This window comes from Perca flavescens, chromosome 21 (assembly GCF_004354835.1).
Source record: "Perca flavescens isolate YP-PL-M2 chromosome 21, PFLA_1.0, whole genome shotgun sequence".
NCBI lineage: Eukaryota > Metazoa > Chordata > Actinopteri > Perciformes > Percidae > Perca > Perca flavescens.
In genome coordinates, this window is record NC_041351.1 from 6,213,745 (window position 1) to 6,232,280 (window position 18,536).

At 39.4% G+C, this 18,536-nt stretch overlaps 1 protein-coding gene across 1 annotated transcript in view; it reads left to right on the plus strand.

The window, feature by feature from the left end:
* Positions 1-18,536, plus strand: part of myo1d (myosin 1D) — a 117,538-nt gene that overhangs the window by 14,128 nt on the left and 84,874 nt on the right. The window contains exons 2-3 of the mRNA XM_028568238.1: positions 14,339-14,547; positions 15,116-15,209. Coding sequence (XP_028424039.1) covers positions 14,339-14,547; positions 15,116-15,209 — 303 coding nt within the window. The remainder of the gene's footprint in view (positions 1-14,338; positions 14,548-15,115; positions 15,210-18,536) is intronic.

An 18,536-nucleotide genomic window follows, 5' to 3' on the forward strand; every position in this document is an offset into this window, starting at 1 on the left:
GGTGGAAGGCTGCGATCCCAGCAAAGAAAGGAGGGTTAGCCACCTGATCTTCAGCCAGGCTGTTTACACATGGCTCCCATTTCCCATAAGTATCCAGACCTGCCAGCCTCATGGGAACATCCTGTAGTGTGAATGGAAACAACATATGCTGCTAAGTACTCTTCAAGTGTTATGGCTTTGTCTTTTAGTCGCCGCCGCAACTTGAAGATGATTGTTTTTAAACTCCTTCAGAGGGCAGGCAGCAAAGATGTAACTTTAGCTAAATAATTTCCTGTCACCATTAATGCCTATTAGAAGTCTAAATTCACTTAATGTAAACTGAACATACCCAGGTCTACCTCCTGTGTACTGGACGCAGAGGTGAAATTGATATAGATTCAAACGCTGTTCTTGTGGAGTCTGACCTGAGACTGACTTCTGTAGAACAATGTAAAGCTGGGAAAAGGGAGCCTCTTTATTAAAGCTGGTGAAACGGATGTGGAAATTCTGCCTTGACCTGTCTGTAAAGTGTGTATTTGAAGTTGGTTTATAAACAGGAAAACGTGACAGTCACACTACTCGAAGAATCTTGAATCTATTACTGGGTGATACGGTTTGAATCAATATCACAGTATTGATATCAGTTTTCACTATCGATATATGTAAAAAAATATATAAAAAGAAAATCCCAGATAAAAGGATCATATTGATGTACAATGCAATGAATCATCTTCAACTGTTGCATGTATTGCATCTGACAAAACTCTGAACATGTAAACAACAAACACCTAAAGTTATAATCGTTAACATTTTGTAATAATATTAATGGCTGGTATTATGTCTGTTTTAGCCATTAAATGCACTTAAGCTCATTAGTTGCGTCTCTACGTAGTGGTTCGCATTGTCAGTGGCGGACTCCGCCATTCCTGCGGTGGATACAAATGATTTGCACATGCACAAGGGATTCACAGGGAACCAAACATGCAGACACTGCCTGAAATTCAGAAAACATCACTGTGAGCATGCAACAAGTCTTGTATGACTATGTCTTACACAATCTGTCTCCCAGCTCAAGGCCAGCTGTGTTGTTAGCAGGGAAACTACTTCTTCTGATTTCGGGAGGAGATATACAGTATGTGGGCCTGAGGGAGTGTGGAGGTGTTATGTGTTGATGGGCTGCATCTCCTACAGACAGTCTGGGAGCTGCTGTTTAGCACTAAGCAGGCTTTACAAAGCAGCGGAAAATCCCCTAATGCAGAGCCCAGATGTATGACGGCTGCAGAGCGTGAAGGAGGCCTCTGTCACGCTGTACATGAAGGAGTGGAGTAGAGCAACACTTTTCACTCAATTCTGGTGGGTGCCCAAAATGAAAACTGGAGCAGAGTAGATCTTCGTTGGTCACTAAGGAGCCATAACTGTCATAGAGAGTTGATGGATCGATATTACGCAATGACGAGCCAAGTTGACCCGTTAATCCACAAGACCTCATCTTAATTTCCTCCCTGAGCTGTGTCACAGCGGCTGCAGCTGACCGTCTTGTGCAAATCAGTTATGGATAAACTACAATAACTATCTCCTCGTTAGGTCTGGGCAATCAAAAATCATGATATAAATACCTCAATATCGATACTGTGACAATATTGTAGACTATAATGACTAAGTGGATAAGGGCAATTGATAGAACTGGAAGAACCTTTAAAACCGATTTAAAGACAACACTCATGTCATATTGCCATATCCAAAAACTAAGAAGATATCTAGTCTTAGTAGTAGTCTTAGTTTTTTAGCACTTTGGTGCACCTGTCCCTTTGAACCTGCACATTATCTTTGCCTCGCGTCTCTCCATCTGTGCCGCCTCACAGTTTGAAAACCTCTGATTTACAGGAGAGCAGATAAAACATTGTTCCGATACAATAACAATTATTTTTTTCCCCAAATGGCCTCCTGCCTGCTGTTCTCTGAGAAAACCAGCTTTTGAATGACAAGCTATATCTTAACCAGCCTGCAGCTGTGGGGATAAGCCCTAAAGCATACTGCTGTTGGTCTAAACAAGTGCAGTGATAGTAATGAACTCTGAGATAAAAGTGGAACAGACGCAGATTATCTCCCGACCCTTCATAATTCCTACAATGACCCTGAAGTTCAAACACATAATGTTGACGACATGTGCCGGCTCAATGTGGGCCTTTATACTGAACCAATATAGGACACAATACAGTTTAAATCAGATTACTTCATTACTACAAGTTTGATGGCATACGACGCTCACAGAAAGTGTTTTTAAGTCTCTATAAACGTTCTCTGTAGCCTTGAAATTCTGTTTTGAGTTGAACTTTACGAGCAGAAGCTTACAGGCTGATAAAGTTTTTACGATGCATCATCGATACGGTACAATGAGCGGTGTTTTTCATTTTGGACTCGCTCAGCATATGCCCTTATAACTTAAGTGACACATGTGGGTGTTAAAGGCAGACAATTATGTCATAATTACACCTGTGTGTCCAGCCTCAGGGTAGAGATGTTGAGGGTGGCATTCTCACATCATTTTTTAACTCACATTTACCTCTTAATTATTTTCTGTTGGGAAGAAGGGAGGGATTGTTGGTGAGAAAATGACATAAATCGTTCGCGCTCCTCCCTAAGTTAGCCATAAAAGAGACCCACCCAAACAAGATCGGAGACAGTGGTTGTGCTCGGCTTTGCTCTGTAATTCACATCTGAAGGGAGTGTGTGTGCATATGTGTATGCGTGCTGTAGGTTTGTGCATCAGTGTGAGTGTGTGGCATTAGGGTTCCTCGGTATTTTTGGGGCAGACAAAGTTCTTTGGTAGAATGAAAAACATTGGTTACATTTCCCCTGTGTTTTTGTGTAAGCCTAATCTTTGAAGTTACTTTTTAACATCTGTGCACAGTTGTCTGTTATCGGACTTATTTTGTGAGTGTGTGTCTGATTGGGCAAAGGTGGAGGGAGGGAGTAGAGATGTCAACGATACCGCCAACAATTTCTATTTCTGTCAACATCGTGATTGTAAGGGCTGGGACGATATGAAAACTAATTGTTTTCTAAAAAAGAATGCACATCACAGTCAGTCAGTCAGTCTGAAATTTATTTCATTTGTAAAGAAGTACATATTTCTTTCTGCATTTTCTGGTTTGAGTCAGAAAACGGTGTCCCCGACTAAGGATTTACACATTCGAATCAGAATTGACGAATCTTTCTATAGTCGACTGATAGTCAAATCGTGTGTGTGTGTGTGTGTGTGTGTGTGTGTGTGTGTGTGTGTGTGTGTGTGTGTGTGTGTGTGTGTGTGTGTGGAGGGGCACGACACTAGTCAGCAGGAGGGTAACATGTAAACCGCAGGCGCGTATGGACGCGTATTTCGCATCCGCCGGATGCATAACCGTCTCTATTTTGGGAACTGTGTATCCTGGCTCAAGTGTGCGCATTAATTCTTTAAAACCTTCACCGTCCACAACATTCACTGGCCTCATTGTGAAGCAAAATAAACTCTGCAATTTTGTCCGGGATTTCTCTTTTCCTTTTCTCGGGCAATGTCTCAAATCTAGCTTTCTTTGAGTTAGTTTTGGCGCAGCTCCGGTACTACTACTACTACTACTACTACTACTACTACTACTACTACTACTAGATGAACTGCTGTCGTCAGTCTGATACTGTGGGTGCATCTAGAAAAAGACTAACATATTTTAAGTCCCAACATATGATATTGCTATTCGTAAATTAAAAGCGCCATTATATATGAAAAAGTGAAACGTCTTTATTGGTGATAAACTTACCCGTTTTAAGTGGAAAGCCATGTTTGTTGTTGACGAGTGGTAGGACATGAGCTGTTGGCACAACTTGCATTTTACTTTTTTTGGATCATCTTTTACCATTTGAAAGTGCATCCACACTTTAGATTTTCTTTTTCCAGACATTGTTAAGTAACGTTAATCTCCTCGTGTGATGCTCCTCGTCTGTCGCGGATCAGGGAAAGTGAAACTTAAATCTTTCACAGGGGTGGTTGGATTTACACACACGTAAAAAATATTTATTGAACTTTTCTTTCTTTCTTTTCATGTATTTTTTTTACAGCATTATCATAATTAAAGGCTGTATATAACTTAATATAACCGTACAAAAACAGTAGTTCTGTGTGAAATTAGACATTGAGCACCCCCATATTGCCAAAATGGTATGATCCTCGTTTCATAATAACACCCGTGAAGATCCGACTGTGAGATTGGTGGTCGAATCAGGCTCCGCATATCGATGCATCAAATCTTCGACTATTTGGGGTCACCCCTAAGTCAGCATTACTGAACAGAAAATATATATATGTATCGTGTTATCACGATACATATTATTTTTAATTCCCCATGCATTTTATGTGAGTAACAAAGAAGAAACTCACTGCATCGAGATTACACACATTACACCAGAAATCGAGTTGCAGATTATTTTTTTTCTTCTATTCTGTACTATTAACACCCCGAAGAAAACCGAATATGAATGGGTTCATTCAAAGTCATTTCCAGTCAACTGTCTCAAAAATGTGAACAAACAACCGGCTGTTGTTTTTGGAGTTTTTTTAGTGTGTGTGTGATGTGTTAATTCTTTTGCAGAATCTTAAAAAGCGGCCGATAACAACAAGCACATCCCTCAGTGGGAGTCTGACTCTACACCATTAATTCTCACAATTTATGATTGCTGCTTGCTTGCTTGATTTTTTTTCCTCCCTTTTTCTCTTCACGCCTACTCTACCTCCCCCCTTCTCTCTCTCACTCACTCACTCATTTCCTGGCAGCTCTTGGGAGGGGTCCTTTTGGAAATAGATCACACAGCTGCAGGTCAGACCAGTTCAGACACACTTCCCCTCACAGCTGGACAGACAGAAAGATGAAGGGGGAAACGGAGGATGATGTAGACCTGTAGATGGTAGACCAACCTTTTATCCAACCCGTGGCTTCACATTGCTCAATTCAGTTTAAGAAAACAAACGGATGACCATGTTACCAAATTTAAATTTCATTTCCATGCAATCCTCTATTATGCCTATCATGGCCCATAAGGTTCCCTAATCTCTGTTCGGTTTGTCCATTTAAATCCTCCTAAATGAGAGTGGAACAGATGGATCAGCCAAGCCTGTATCTCAGTTGACACGCTCCAACTGATTGATTTTTTCCTTCTCCCCTCTCCACGGAAAGATAATAGACACAAACATGATTCGTAGATGCTATTTATAAACTCAGAGTTGGGGGAAAACACCAGAGCACCTGTGGGCCTTACACTGATTGAAACTCTGCCTGTGTTGCTCTAAACTGTGCAGCAGCTCCACAAAGAGGCGTGTTGATGTTGGATGGTTAGACTGCGGTTTGTTTGTCCAGTGTGCAATGTTTAGTTATTGGGTGGGAAAATGAAAACTACAATGCCAGACTGACACTCCCGATGATAATATTTATACAAATATCCCCTCGACATATGCTTGAATGCTATTCTTGAAACCGAATCTAGTAATATTGCTAATCTTCCAATAAGTGATATCTCTGTAGTACAGCTGGGGAAATTCAAACTCATTGTTAGGGTAGAAGTAAGTCTCTACCTAGACCTAAATTGAGTTGGACATTGCTGAAGACATTTTAGTTGAACTAACTTGACTAAAGGCCAGGATGTTGCCTTGGTGAGCTCATAGGGCAGCAGGCAATAAACCAATAAAGCATCCTATAAATAAAACCTGTTAAAACACCAACAAAGATCATAAACATAAAGGGTGAGCTAAAAACAAAATGTAATATTGAACTACAAAGATTGCAAAGAAAACAATAGGCTCCAGAGACTGTTTTCTTTATGGTTTATCAACTTTGTCAGACAGCTAATATCGGTAAAGGACAGAAAGCATGCAACAGATGTTACTAATCATTATAAATCATTAATGACAAATATACAAACTAGGCCTGCAAGATATTGGAAAAAAACTGACATTGCGATATTTTTTTTCATGCGATATATATCGCAATATGAAAAAAGATGACATAAATAGCTCTATTTGGAAATAATAAATAATTCTCGACTAAGTGATTTTGTAGGAGAGTGCATCTATATAGAAAATAAAAATGAAAAAGGACTTTTTTGAGCGCTGTGACTACAATTCTGAAGTGATTTTGGAGAGGGGAAATTAGATGGTTAAATACACAGGTTGACTGACATGACACCATTGTATTCATATAATACTATCAATCCAGGCTAAAGTGAATGATAGTAATAATGCATGCATGTAGTTCAGGTTGTAGTCGACTAGCGGGGCCTGCTTGTTTTGTTTGATAAACTGATCAACATTGACTGTGATTGGTGGTTTGCTGTGCATGCAGAGCCTGCATGTCACGCACTAGCAACAAACTGTGTATCCAAGAACACTTAAATCAGTGTAAATGACGTTATATCAGAAACAAACTGCTGCTGTAGATTAGTGTTACGTTTCCAGCATCGCGGCTCCGAACCGTAACGTTAGTTGGGACAGAAGCCTTGTTTCTTTAGGCTAACTATATTAGCTTTAGCCTGGCTGGTAGCAGCTTTCTGCGGTGAAAAATGGCCGTGAACGTCGTGATAACGTTGCGTTAATCAGGTGATTTATTTGGTCTTTGCAGTGAACATAACACACTGACCATCGTAGCTTCACTACCCTTGGAAAAGTATGTGCATCACTGTGTCAGCAGCAGCTGCCGCTTACCGTACTCTTCTACCGACGGAGAGCATCACTTCCCATAACAGCCGCCGTTGGACTAACGTTAAGTCACACACACACGCTGTCCACATGGTCACCTGTCTTAAAGGGGAAGGCTCGCCGGTAACGATCATGTAAAAGGAGAACGGGGAAAGTTTCCTTTTCTATCAAGCAGCAAAAAAGTGTTAGCATCAACATCGCCACGTCCTGCGATGTGACTTTCGCGCATGCACACATCACGATGTAGACGATGAAACAAAATATCGTACAGCCCTAATACGAACCCACATGTGATGAAAACGTCCTATTGAGCGGCAAGAGCACCACAGGAAAATATCTTCACTGATTTGTGTCAGTGCTCAGCTCTCCGCTGGTGGTAAACTTAGGTATATATTTTTGGGTTAGTTAGATATTTTTCATAATAACAACCTTGGTGAAATGGATAGAAGATATGGATTCAATCCTTTTTCATAGTACATGTCATTTAAATATTATAGGTCCCATGACATGGTGCTCTTTGGATGCTTTTATATAGACCTTAATGAACCCCTAATACTGTATCTGAAGTTTCTTTTATATAGACCTTAGTGGTCCCCTAATACTGTATCTGAAGTCTCTTTTATATAGACCTTAGTGGTCCCCTAATACTGTATCTGAAGTCTCTTTTATATAGACCTTAGTGGTCCCCTAATACTGTATCTGAAGTCTCTTTTACATAGACCTTAGTGGTCCCCTAATACTGTATCTGAAGTCTCTTATATAGACCTTAGTGGTCCCCTAATACTGTATCTGAAGTCTCTTTTACATAGACCTTAGTGGTCCCCTAATACTGTATCTGAAGTCTCTTTTACATAGACCTTAGTGGTCCCCTAATACTGTATCTGAAGTCTCTTTTACATAGACCTTAGTGGTCCCCTAATACTGTATCTGAAGTCTCTTTTATATAGACCTTGGTGGTCCCCTAATACTGTATCTGAACTCTCTTTTATATAGACCTTAGTGGTCCCCTAATACTGTATCTGAAGTCTCTTTTATGTAGACCTTAGTGGTCCCCTAATACTGTATCTGAAGTCTCTTTCCTGCAATTCAGCCTTGGTGCAGAATTACAGCCACTAGAGCCAGTCCCACAATGAGCTTTCCTTAGGATGTGCCATTTCTGTGTCTGAGGAGAGGGGGGCCTTGACCAACTGCCACTTTGCTTGTTTGAAAGCCATGATGTCTGTCTCTCATGGGTGGGCCAAATTCTCTGGGCGGGCAAAGCAGAGAAAGGGGAGGTAACCTTGCTCCTTATGACCTCATAAGGAGAAGATTCCAGATTGGTCCATCTGAGCTTTCATTTTCTCAAAGGCAGAGCAGGATACCCAGGGCTCGGTTTACACCTATCGCCATTTCTAGCCACTGGGGGACCATAGGCAGGCTGGGGGAACTCATATTAATGTTAAAAAACCTCATAAAGTGAAATTTTCATGCCATGGGACCTTTTAAAATATACAGATGGGTGACAAACGACTGTAAAAAAACAATAAACAACTTCAATGCTCCTTAGAAGAAGAGTTTTCTGGCTAGCGTTTTATCACATTCATGTAAAGATTCGGTCAGTCTAACATTGCCATAAACCACTGCTGCCCCTTGCTTTATAGCACTGCATGTGAACAGTATCACCAAGTCTTTATGACTCTTCTTTTGTTCCAGTTGGAATCAGCTCAATGTCCAATATGGAAAATACCTGTGTGGATAGCAGACCTCTTCTCTCTATGAATACCCAAGCTGGGACTCCAGATACACCCCTGCCGTCACGTAAACCCATTGTTAACAATCCCCCAGAAGCTATTGTACATGTGCGTTAGGTGGGCATCTCGCTGTGTTGGCCCATGTACGGGGAGACGTCTCAGACAAAGCCCTCCGATTGACATTTGAACAATGGAGCTGGCACACAGCAGTCTCCTGACTGAGGGGAGGGAGGGCACAATGGCTCTTTTTCTGTAGCACCAGGGGAGGAAGAGCCAACAGCATGGTAGCTTAGCTGCTCAGAGAAATTATAGTGGACCTGCTTATTTTATGCAATTGTTAGAATTTGATGTATGCACGTGTAAAACCGATGGTTGTTTTAAGTTTTTGATGTTCTTTATTATGGGTTTGCTTTTATATATTTGATATATAATATATGGGACACACATAATTTGTTAAATAAATGATTTGCTGTGATGATACGTGATATCATTTGTGGTAAATAGGCTTAAACATGCAACATCTTCATGGTATGCAACATTGATGTTTAGATTCTGGCTGTTAGAAAGTAGCATTACATAACACTGAAGCCTTTCTTTATCCCACCATGTCCTGATCGTCCCACCCTGTCCAGGACACATTAGCATCCCATGTCATTGTTAGCCAGTCGTGCCAGTTTGTGCGTGGTCTGACATACAATATGAAAACATGCACACGGATGAGCTAATACGAGCATGTGGTGAGTGCATACAGCTGTGGTAAAGCATTGTTGTTTCCAGATACTGCTGTATGAGTATAGTGCATGTAATCCCGCCTCATAGCGTTGTGTACTCTCCCTCTTTCACTCGTAAATGTACTTCATTTCAATTCAATCATAAGCATTCTATGATGGTATGAAGCCTTATAGAGCTGCAAAGATTAATCGATTTAGTTGTCAACTCTTAAATTAATCGCCAACTCTTTTGATAATCGATTAGTTGGTTTGAGTAATTTCTTAAGACAAAAGTAAAAATTCTTTGATTCCAGCTTGTTAAATGTGAAAGGTTCTAGTTTCTTCTCTCCTCTGTGACACTACACTGAATATCTTTTGAGTTGTGGACAAAACAAGACATTTGAGGACGTCATCTTGGGCTTTTGGGAAACCCTAATCCACGTTTTTCACCATTTTCTGACATTTTATAGACCACTTATAATAATAATCAAGAAAATAATCAACAGATTAATTGACTATAAAAATTAAAAAAAAATTAGTTAGTTGCAGTCCTAAAGCCCTACCTGCTTTTACATTCCCCTTCCTGTTTTGTGTTCCCACTAAAATGCATTAACAAGACACTTGTTTTTGTTTAGAGAAGATGCAATGGATTGAAAAGGCCAAGGCTCATTACCATTTAAAGAATCAAGGTTTAGGAAACCCTGATAAACAAGAAGAGGGCATCCATCAACAGCCTCACCCTTAATGTTTTGGTTGACGCTCAAGGCCCTCTGGAATGACAAATGTTGTGCTCATTGCAGTAACAGCAACACTCTTGCAGTTCTACCAGCAACTCTGAAAGAAGAAATTATATCTCAATATCTGGCAAGCCTTAAGCAAATGTAAGTGCTTGATTGATTTTATCTGGCAAATGCTTCAAACCCACAATCACAAATGCTTTACGTGGGCCTATTAGGACCGTTTTGGAATAATATTTTTTTGGCCTTGTTTGCAAGGCAGCGGCAGACTAGGTTTGGCAGCTGTGAAGAAAGAGGCCATTCTTCTTTTGAAAGAAACTGGGATCAGGGTCCTCCTTTGGAGTGGACGGAAGTCAGGCAGGCAGCCGGGGGCAGAGAGAGAGAGAGAGATCGAAAGATTGTGTGAGTGAGAGAGTAGAGCACAGAAAATAAGATAGAGCTACAGCAGATCACCAAATGTAATGGGCATCAATTAGACCCATATAATAATGAAAATGAAGTTTAATTATATAGCACTCATCAAAACCAGAGATTACAAAGTGCTTTAAAAGGACAAAATGAAAATAGAAACAAAAGAAACACCCAAACCAACCTGCATACTGTTCACATGCAGACAGGTGCGGTTGTTGACCTCATTGTGTGATTTATTAGTAAGGATCGACCGATACTGGTTTTTCAACGCCGATAGAGATTATTAGTAGTTAATGAAACTGATAACAGATATTTGGAACCGATATGCATTTACAGTGAAAATGGAAATCTTTAAGTCAAAATTAAGATTTTGGAATGTTACAAACTCCAACACACATCTTTGTTTAAATGCTTTAAGCGATTATTTAATAAATTAGAAACTTTCAACAGAATACCCAGTAGAAGAGAATCAGATAGTGTTGTGGGCGGGACATTAAGTCAGACTCAGTGGTGAGTGAAACCGAAGCAGAGGGACAGACACAGAGCTGGAGGGGAGCCAAAGTAGACCACTTTTTATTTAATTGACTTTATCAGTTATCAGGCAAATAATCGGTCGATACAGATAATCTGCAAACGCGGGCTGATAATTGATCGATCTGGCGGTCTTTCCACCAGATTTTAGAACCTGCTGCAGGGATTTTTTTTTCCCATCTAGCAACAAGAGAATCAGCGAGCCGAACACCGATGTTGGGTGAGAAAGGTCTAGCATCCTCCCAAAGGTGTTGGATGGGGTTGAGGTCAGGGTATGTGCGGGCCAGTCAAGTTCTTCCACACCAGACTTTGAAAAACATTTCTTTATTGAGCTGGCTTTGTGCGCGTGGACATTTTCACGTTTAAACAGGAAAGAGACAAACGCAAACTGTTGACACAAAGTCAGAAGCACACTATTGTCTATAAAAGCATTGTATACTGCAGCAGTAACACAGTGGATAGAAATGGGGAGAAACCGTGGTGTCCAACATAGTGACTTTCTTATTGACAGTGATAGAGGATGTGAATATAGCTTTTGTGAGATTGTTGTAACATGCAAATTTGTGCCCTCAGACAGATGGGAGACATGACTTCAGTGTTATAATATCTATGGCTCATTTTACTAATGTTCAGCTTGTTATAAAGTCCAGTCAAGTGTTGTGATCACAAAGTAAATAGTAAATAGTTTCGTTACTGAACTACATTTAGTCTTGATTACAAAATAACATTTTATAATGTTTTAAAATTCAATTTCCTGCATGCTGGATGTCCCTGAGTGACCCCAACAAGGGCAGGTCTGCGTCTAGCTAAACTGTTGTAGTTTCTAGGAATTTAATTGGCAGGTGCAACCCAAAACAATGTAACATTGATTTGTATGGGGCTGCTTTTTATATGAATTTCATTTTTAAAATTATTGCAATTCTGTAATATAATAATAATTGCATATTTTCATACTGGACTAGACAGTACCCTAGTACCCTGAAACTAAAGGTTTAAAAGGAGAAGTTTAAAGTTTTTAGAAATGCACTTATTTGCTCTTTAATTTTTGTTTTTTTATTAATCTTTATTGAACAAGAACCATACATAATAACATAAATGCCAAAATGAGGAGAGATTATTTATGCCAAATTTAGCTATTGGCTGTTTTCCATCTGCAGTCCCTGAGCTGCTACACACAGAACATACACCAGACACTAAAACACTCATTTGCATTCAACACCATTACACACACTCTATCATACTAATTATATACAGATAAATCTACGAGCACACATCAACATATAAATGCCAGCACATTCAGTACAGTGTACAATTACAACTATTAAACTATTACAACTCTTTGCCAGAAAGCAAATTAACCTGTTTCCCAAATGTTAAACTATTCTTTTAATGAGAAAGGCAATGCATCTCCAGTTCTTTGTTACTACTTTTAAAAAGCCATTGTTTATTCTTTAAAAGGTGTATTCAATTCAACTATTAAGAGGTCCAGTTCATAAGATTTCCTCCCAGCAAGTCGAAGCCTCATATTGTCTAAATTACGTCTTACCCTACGTCGATCAAATAAAATCAATAACATCCATTTCAATACCATGTCAACAATATTGTCAATTTCCAAAGTAGGATACTTTTATCATACAGACATGTTGAACTTGTATGGAAACCAAATAGCTATCTTTACCATACATACAATTAGTCCTAGGCTAGCACAATGAACAAAAGGAATACTTTTCAAGTCAAGATAATAAGAATCCTCTGAATTAAATAAAATGTGCCTTTTTTTTTCTAGAAAAAGTGCAAACTGTAGCCTATGTTTTACTTTCCTTTTTTTGTTTAGAAATATGGGTTTCTTTCAACCAAATTGCCCAAAAAAAACTTGGATTCATGGATGTGCTTCGCAGGTCAAATTAATGGATAACATCCATTGAATTGTGGGTGTTTATTCAATTTTACAAGCATTAGAATCTTTTTTTTTTTTTTTTTTTTTTTTTTTTTTAAGTGGTTTCAAAACAGCATCCCGACTCAACTTTGACAAAAAACATTCTGTGATACACTCAAAATCCTCTGAACTATCCGTCAAAAAAAATTCATAGTTACTGCTTTTTGTAAACTCAAAAAAAAGCTTTTTATAAAGCATCACAAGCATTAAAAAAAAAAAAAAAAGCGGCCAAAAAAGTTCATTTTAAATTTTGACCCGGAGGACAATAAGTTCATGGTTGACAGGAAGACAACACAAGGGTTAAACATGTTTTTCAACTTCCTGCCCTGGGCCGGTGACTGCCCTGCCAGTACTTTGAATCTTGGCTTGCATGGAGTTAGTGTCACTCTCATGCACACGTGCAGGTGCTCATTGGTGAGCCTGGAACGGTACTTAGTTTTAATAAACTTCCTAGTGGAGAAAACTGACTCACAGCTGTAAGTCGAGCCAAACATGGTCAAGGTGTGTGTAGTGCTATTTTGGCTAGACGCTGGGAAAACGGTCTCAGACACGTGTAAAGCCAGAAAGGAGCAGGTCAGTTGCTCCATGCTGTCATCTCTCTCACACCTCTCTTACGCTGTTGTTCTGTCTGTGTTCAGTAGCGCTGCAAAGGTTAATCGATTGATTGATTACAACTATTAAGTTAATCGGCAACCATTTTGATAATAGATTAAAAAAAAATCTTGCGTTGGAAGATAACATCACCTTGGAAACAAAGGAACAAATCCCGCACCATGCTATTGCTATAGCATCACCTCTTATTTACAAAAAGTACGTTTCGGTCCCTCCGGACCTTCATCAAGAGTATGAACTTTTTTTTTTTTTTTTTTTTTATCTGGGACAACCTCTAGCTCACCTAGTAGAGTGTAAGCCCCATGTAGGCGGAGTCTGTGGCAGCGGCCCGGGTTTGAATCCGACCGCAGCCCTTTGCAGCATGTCGTCCCCTCTCTCCCCTTTCCTGTCTTTAAGCTTCCCTATCCATTAAATGCCATAAAAGCCCCCCAGAAAACCTGATTCCAGCTTCTTAAATGTGAATATTTTCTATTTCCTTTACTCCTTTATGACCGAACACTGAGTAGCTTCGAGTTGTGGACAAAACAAGACATTTCAGGACGTCTTTTTGGGCTTTGGAAACACTGATTGACATTGTTCACAATTCAAACTTAAACTTAAAATTAAACTTATCGATTAATCAAGAAAATCATCAAAAGAGTAATGGACAATGTACTGTGTACTGTCCTCTCCAGTGTACAGTCTGCCATTTGGTGATTCCTGTTTTAAAGTATGAAGTCCAACATATTCCAGGACATTGAATTGCACCTGGGCAGTGTTACGTGTTTATCATCCCACATGTGCGTGCTTACAGTATAAATAAAGAAAGCGACTGTGTTGTTTCAGAACTTTGTGTTTTACCCGCTTGAACACAAAAAGACCCAACAGTTACACACCTTAAAAACGGTATCAATAGATGGATTCAAATCAAATGCAAATAGAAGAATATCTGATATTTGGTTATGTATCTAAATGGCCCTCTGATGTGTCCTCAGGTTTGAGAAGGGCAGGATCTACACCTACATCGGAGAGGTGGTAGTGTCCGTCAATCCCTACCGTGCCATGAACATCTACGGCCGCGACATCGTAGAGCAGTACAAGGGCCGCGAGCTGTATGAGAGGCCGCCCCACCTGTTCGCCATCGCCGATGCTGCTTACAAAGCCATGAAGAGGAGGAACAAAGACACTTGTATTGTTATCTCAGGTAACACGGGACGCCCCCCCCCCCTGCATGAGCCACACAAAGAGCACAAAATGTTTTACTCTCTTTTGTATTCTACAATTGACATGTCACTTTTGGATCATATTTCTTCTGAGCATTTTCATGAGCATTCGGTCCTTTGTCCTTATAATGTACAAAAAAAGTCCTGCTAAATAATCCTCTATTTCCTCTTATACTTAGGTGTTTTTCTTTCCGGAAATATGCTCTGGAGGAAATGCCTTGAAAAATATTGACCTCTGTTGGGTTAATACAAACAATCCACCTTATTTATTCTAAAACAAACATTGTAATGTGGTCACAAGCTGTGTGTCAGGGTGGAGACACCATGGAGAGGATGAAGCACCACTCAGTGGTCAGAGTGGGAACTGAGCCCCCTCTAAACCATGATATCACGTCATGAATCCCCATACCAAGACAGAAATATAGTTTGGGCTAATAATGTCAATAAAAGATAAACATTGGTGTGGTGGACTGAAATATTTTTGTGCAAAATGATAGCCGCCAAAATGTAATTTTTAAATCTTTGTTCTGTGTTTTTTTTTGTCTGCAGGGGAAAGTGGAGCAGGAAAGACAGAAGCCAGCAAGTACATAATGCAATACATAGCTGCTATCACTAATCCAAATCAGAGGGCTGAAGTTGAAAGGTGAGCTGCTGTTATCGACACTGTTGAACCTGAACACACTGCGGAAGCTGTGCACAGGCTTGGTTTGATGACTAAACCGCAACTATTCTCTGGAAATGTTATCACAAAAACCCAGTCATACTTTGCATAGCGATGTGTTTTGCTTATCCAAGTGAGCCCAGATACATGAGATATTTTAATGTGAGGGGAAAACTGTCAAAACGACACCCATAGTTTATAACAAAGATACTCTTCTTCAAATTGGAGTTTCTACCCACAAGAAAAGTTGTTAAAAAGGTGCCCATTCTTGATTCTCTATTGTCTAGGTCACCTTTATTGTCTTATCACAGCCACTGTAGTTAGAAGTAAGCCATTGACATTCCAGGAATTAATACCACTAGTAGTGAAAGTCTCTGAGATCATAGTGAGATATAGTTACAGTTCAACAAGGCTTTGGACAACATCACTGATAACTAACAGCCCACACCCACTATAGCAGAGGAGAATATTATTGCACCAAATTACAGAAGGCTTATATTTTGGTGTGTTGAAATCGACTAGATATATATTAGAAAGAAAGCTAGAGATAAGCGTTTTAAAGAAAATGTAGGTCAGAGAATAAGATAAGGTGTGTGCAAGTAAAAGGGTTTAAGATCAATCCAAATACAATGTGCTGCCGATACATTTGAACATATAGAAAGTATGAGTACAACTGTACACAACTAAATAAACATTAAACACCAGAGAAGACATAATAGTGTAGAATATAATCTTACAAAATGTTGGTCATCTTGATATAATTTGGGTCAAAGGACAGTCAGTCCCCCATGTGACAGGAATATGTGTAGCCTGATGTTTTAACTCTTATACAGCATATTATATAATCGTATATTTCCATATTTCACAGAATTCAGCCCAATGTCAGATTTCACTGTAAAATTCCCTTTTTAAATGTACTTTTTCTTTCTGCTGCCAGCTAACTTTTGGTACCACAATATTAAAACTTTACACACCGAAAAGCTGTAATGTAAGTTCAAGAGATGTGAGATGATAATGTTGTTTGAATGGTATCATTAGCCTTCTAGTTTTCAAACTTGGTGTAATAAAGGTCACGCTTTGTAGGAGCTCAGTCTGTTAGCGTAAGCTACTGAGATGACCTGGCTGCCGCTGCTGCTTTGTGTTCAGTACAGAATCTGCACGCTGTTCTTCAGCTGCAGAATAATGATCTTGTTATCGCTTCCACTGGCATAAATATGAAAGGGTCCATTTTTCCAGTTTCCTTTTTGGTACATCAAACTCTCAAGCTATAGCATGACAAACAACCTTCTAGCGCCACAGTGCTCAAAAACCACTTTGCGCTTCCGGGTCAAACACTTGACAACAGCAGCGACTCTCCTACCTTTATACCTGAGCCCTAGATAGCAGCACAGCGACACCCAATGCACAAATACAGTAAACAACACTTGACATCTAGTATTAGGGCTGGGACGATATGCTTTTGTCCTGATTCGATTCTTTCACGATACATGGGTGCCGATTCAATTTGTATTGTGATGTTCATTCATTGCGATCATTATATTCGATAGTATTTGCTATTGAGATTTTCTTTTTTATCTTTAATAAAAACGAAAGTTGAATAATACACTTCTAGAGACAAAATATCATGAGACATTTCTAAAAACTATTTCTTTTCTAAGAGGAATGCACATCACACGTCAGTCAGTCTGTCAGTCTGACATTTATTTTATTTGTAAAGAAGTACATAACATGTATTTTCTGTTTTAAGTCAGAATACGGATATGATGTAGTCGCTGTCGGCGATTCAAATGTTTAGTTGAATCAGTGGTTAAAAAAAAGTTAATAAAAAAATATTGATTCTAGGGAAAACAATTGATTTTAAACATCATAATACATCCGTGAATGGATTATTCCCCACCCCCAATGCCTGTCAGGTTTTTATTTTTTTTAAGATTATTTTTTCGGGCATTTTAGGCCTTTATTTCCATAGGACAGATGAAGACGTGAAAGGGGAGAGAGGGGGGAATGACATGCAGCAAAGGGCTGCAGGTCGGAGTCGAACCTGCGGCCTCTGCGTCGAGGAGTAAACCTCTACATGATGAATTGACGCTGCAGTGAGAATATAACAGGGTGGACATTGTGTACAATGACGCAGACCACAATCCTTCCAGCTCGGTAATATCCAGTCCTGACTGCTCCCAGCAGATTAGTGTCTGTTATCTATGTGAGTTCTGTATCAGCTAAGATTGCCCCTCTTCCTGTTCTGTTATTAGTGAGTGTCAGGGGAAACAGTTGGCACTGCTTATTAATGGAAACACATATGGAAAAACTCTAGCTGTGTCTGGTCAAATCCTGACCTAAATGGGAGACTGGTCTGGCTGAGTATCACTTATACAAACACTGAGAAGACACGTCTGTATCTGGTCTGGCCAGGATTTGTACACATGGTTCTGTTTGCATAATTCTATGTGCGTTACATTGTATTCAACCTACATTATTTATTCTTTTTGACCACGTGTGCGCAGCACAACAACCTATACACCCAACATTGGCATATCATCATGTTATAAAGTTGATATGGTGAACATGTTAGCAAACCGTTTCCTATTTACTGATCTAAAGTACTAAAATAGAAGGCTGTAGTGGCACATGTGGGTCTACAGACGGAGATACCCTTCACAGTATGAGTCGCTCTTTTAACCTGGTTGTCCTTAGTCAACATCTTTTTTTATTTATGATTTATTTATATGATTTGAAATGCAAAACACAGTGTGTAAGCCCTTACACTTGTGAGGGAAATGAAAATAAATGCTTGCAAAGTGATAAGGGTCTTTGTAGTTACAGTAATGAAACCACAAGATCAAAGAAACGTATGAATACAAAATTTAAATAAATACAAAAATTGCACATTAAAAAACAATAATATACAATATATACATAAAAAAATAACAGCTGTGACAAAGCTGATGAAAATGGTACTAGACGATATATAGACATATTTAAAGAAAACAAATTTTGAAATTAATCAAATAAGTAAATACGGGCAGTCACAAAGTCTCATACTAAACATACTAAGTGTTACTAATTAAACTGACTGACTACTTACTCAACATACTGAGTACTGCTGCAACAAAGTACGCAGGGTTAGACTAGAGGCTTTATGATGTTGACACAGAGTGTCGGGGGTTGCACCGCCCATGGGGAGAATATCTAGCCCCAAGGACCTGCCGTGTTCTAAAAGAGTGCTGTTCTGTGTATGTGGTCCCGACTCTGTAAAGTGTTGATGTAATATATTAGTATACAATGTATTTACTGCATGATTGTGTAACT